Source organism: Drosophila ananassae (assembly GCF_017639315.1).
Source record: "Drosophila ananassae strain 14024-0371.13 chromosome Y unlocalized genomic scaffold, ASM1763931v2 tig00000087, whole genome shotgun sequence".
Lineage (NCBI taxonomy): Eukaryota > Metazoa > Arthropoda > Insecta > Diptera > Drosophilidae > Drosophila > Drosophila ananassae.
In genome coordinates this window covers 754,673-757,757 of record NW_025319052.1, presented here as the reverse complement: position 1 = coordinate 757,757, position 3,085 = coordinate 754,673, and the positions used below count along the sequence as shown (strand labels likewise).

At 48.8% G+C, this 3,085-nt stretch overlaps 1 protein-coding gene across 1 annotated transcript; it reads right to left on the bottom strand.

The window, feature by feature from the left end:
* Positions 1-1,085: 1,085 nt before the first annotated feature.
* On the bottom strand, positions 1,086-1,825 carry LOC123258155 (collagen alpha-1(I) chain-like). Its single transcript, XM_044718032.1, has 2 exons — positions 1,365-1,825; positions 1,086-1,293 (listed from the first exon to the last, which is right to left on the bottom strand). Exons 1-2 carry the CDS (start codon positions 1,823-1,825, stop codon positions 1,086-1,088), a joined length of 669 nt encoding a protein of 222 aa, XP_044573967.1.
* Positions 1,826-3,085: the final 1,260 nt, after the last annotated feature.

Here is a 3,085-nt window from a genome sequence, read left to right as displayed (position 1 = left end):
TTTCGCATGAATTCTATATTCCCCGAATTTAGAACTTCGCGGCAACTCTGTTCTTGTCTCTGTCCTTGAATTCTACTGTTTCCCGACATATATATTTTTTTCCTTTAATAATTTTCTAGTATCTTTTCCATTTTTTCCTCTTTTCTTATATATATTTTTTTTTATATTTATTTTCCATGCATATTTATACCCTTGCAGAGGGTATTATAATTTTGGTCAAAAGTGTGCAACGCAGTGAAGGAGACATCTCCGACCCCATAAAGTATATATATTCTTGATCAGGATCACCTCCTGAGTCGATATAAGCATGTCCGTCTGTCCGTCTGTCTGTCTGTCCGTCTGTCTGTCGGTTTCTACGCAAACTAGTCTCTCAGTTTTAGAGCTATCGAGTTGAAACTTTGCACACATCCTTCTTTTCCTTGCAGGTAGTATATAAGTCGGAACGGCCGGGATCGGTCGACTATATCCTATAGCTGCCATATAACTGATTGATCGGAAATGCCATAACTTTGGTGTTTTTTAAGTTAGAGAGTTGAGACTTTCCACACGTGTTATATTTGACCAAAATATCTTGTGTACAAAATTCCATAAGGATCGGCCGACTATATCCTATAGCTGTCATAGAACGATCGAAATTGACATAACTTTGGTGTTTTTTAAGTTAGAAAGATGGGATTTGGTACAGATTCTATTTTGGGAAAAGCAATCTGATCTGCCAATTTTCATAAGGATCGGCCGACTATATACGATCCGCTATATATCTAATAATATAAGATGCGTGGCGCCACCTAGCGGACTGCGACTGAACTGCAAGGGTATATCAACTTCGGCTCCGCCCGAATTTAGCTTTCCTTTCTTGTTTTTTTTATTTTCAATTTTTTTTTTTAAATTTCTTTTGTTTTGATATATTTTGATATATTTTTTTTCATGCATATTTTTATATTTTTATTTTTCTAATATATTTTTTTTTTAATATTTCTTTCTAATATATATATATTTATTTTTGCTTTTTTTTTTAGTGTTCCTTTTTTTTGTAATTGTTTCGTTTTGCAATTCTTTATTATATAATTTTTTTTTTGTTTGTGTTATAGTTTTCGGGTGACGCATATTCCGCTCTGTCCTCCGCGCACCCGAAAACTCCCCTGCCCCACCTGCCAGACCACGCTCCACCGTCCCGTCTTCTTCCTCTTCCTCCTGGCCTCTTCCTCCACTTTCTTCCGCAGCTCTGGCGGCCAGTTGTGCCCGGGCACCGCTCCTCCGTCTCCTGCCGACTCCGCTCTTTTGAGCACCGGCCTAGGAGGCCTCTTTTTCGGGCAGGAAACCTGCTTCTCCAGCCTCGGCCTCTCCTTCGGGGCTGGCCACACCCATCCTGGTCTTCCTTCTCCTTCGGCTCCTGCGGGTGCGGGGTGGGTGGCCTCGCCGGTTGCCACTTTCGGTCATCCTCCTTATCTTCGGGTCCAGCGCCTCCTTCCTGGCCCACCGGACCCGCCGAGTGGCCCTGCTCCGCTGGCATCTCCGGCGCGCCGCTCTTCGGAGCATTGCAGCTCGCCCCGAAGCTGCCTCCGCCTTCCAACGTCGGACAGCTTCCTTGGCCATCTCCGCGGCCAACCTTCCTCTGGCCTTTGCCAGCGCCAGGGTGGCGTCCGCCTCCCTCCGGTCCTGGCTCCTCCTCCGTCTCCTGCGCAGCGCCTGCAGCTCCAAACTGGGCCGGTGGTCCTCCTCCTCCACTCTGGCTTTGCCCACCGGGATTGCTCTTACTCCGTTGGCCCCTTGGGCCATCACCCGGAGGACCCTCCTCGTGGCCTGGAGCCGCCAGACGTCCCATCCTGGCAAGTCCAGGATCTCTAGGTCACTCTCATCGGAAGAGACCATCGGCGATGCGTGTGATGACGGCGTCCGTCTAGCGCATGGTCGTCTTGTAGAAAAAAAGAAGGCCGGCCGGTGTCCACCGCTGCCTTTTATAGGCCTGCCGCCTGGAATAGATCCGTTCTTACGGTTCTTTTCTAATCTTCCATGCTCCCGTTGTAGGTCTCCTCCTTTCTCCGGTTGTTCGTGTAATTCCGTGATTGTGTGTGTATTCTGCAGTTTCTTTCTCTTCTCCCTTTTTTTTTTTTGTTGACATTATTGGTGATTGTACATTCTCCTTTTTCTGCCCTACGCCTGTGGTGCCGACTCCTCCACTTGGGCTTTTAGCTCACTTACGAGTGCCCTTTTCTCTTTCTTCGTGGCGACACAAAGTTCATCACCGTGTACGGCCCGTCGTTCTTTGGCGCTAACTTCGCCGCGAAACCTTCGGCCGCTTTCGATAAATGGTGCTCTTTTGTCGGCGACACCGTGTCGCCGATATTTGGGCTCCACTCCCGCATCCTGAGGTTGTTGTGCCGGGCTTGCTCCTGCACCGCGCGCTCCATGTTCCTCCGCACCAGATCGAACACTTCCTGCAATTTTTCTGCATTTTCTGAGGGAGTGGCTTGTGCTTCTCCTGTCCCCAATGCCCCTTTGTCGAATATTGCTTTCGGCATTCTTGGCTCTCTGCCTTGGGTTATGAAGCAAGGTGAGTATCCCATGGAGTCCGACACGCTCGAGTTCACCGCTAGAATCAATTCTGGCCAGTCCTCGTCCCATGTCCTTTGGTCCTTACCTGCAAACTGGGCGATCATCGTCTTCACCGTCCTGCGGCGTGTATTGTGCGGTGAACTGATGACGAACTCCGAGCTCCTCGAGGAATTTCTTGAAGCTCCTACTGGTGAACTGAACTCCATTGTCCGTCACCATCACCTTTGGCACCCCTTATCTAGCGATAATCCTTTCGCCGATTGCCTTCTGCAGCGTCTCTGTTGTGGCTTTCCATTTTGAAAAATGATCGATCATCATTAGTAGCATGGTGTTCCCATGCTTGGACCTCGGCAACGGTCCCACGAAGTCCGCACATACCGTCGCCCACGGCTCCTCTGGGACCTGTGTCAGCATTTTCCCTGAGGCCTGCATCTGGCTCGGTTAATACAGCATGCATGTCTCGCATTTCCTGACATAGTTCCTTACGGTCCTTTGCATCCCTGGCCAGAAGTACCTTGGTACAGACCAC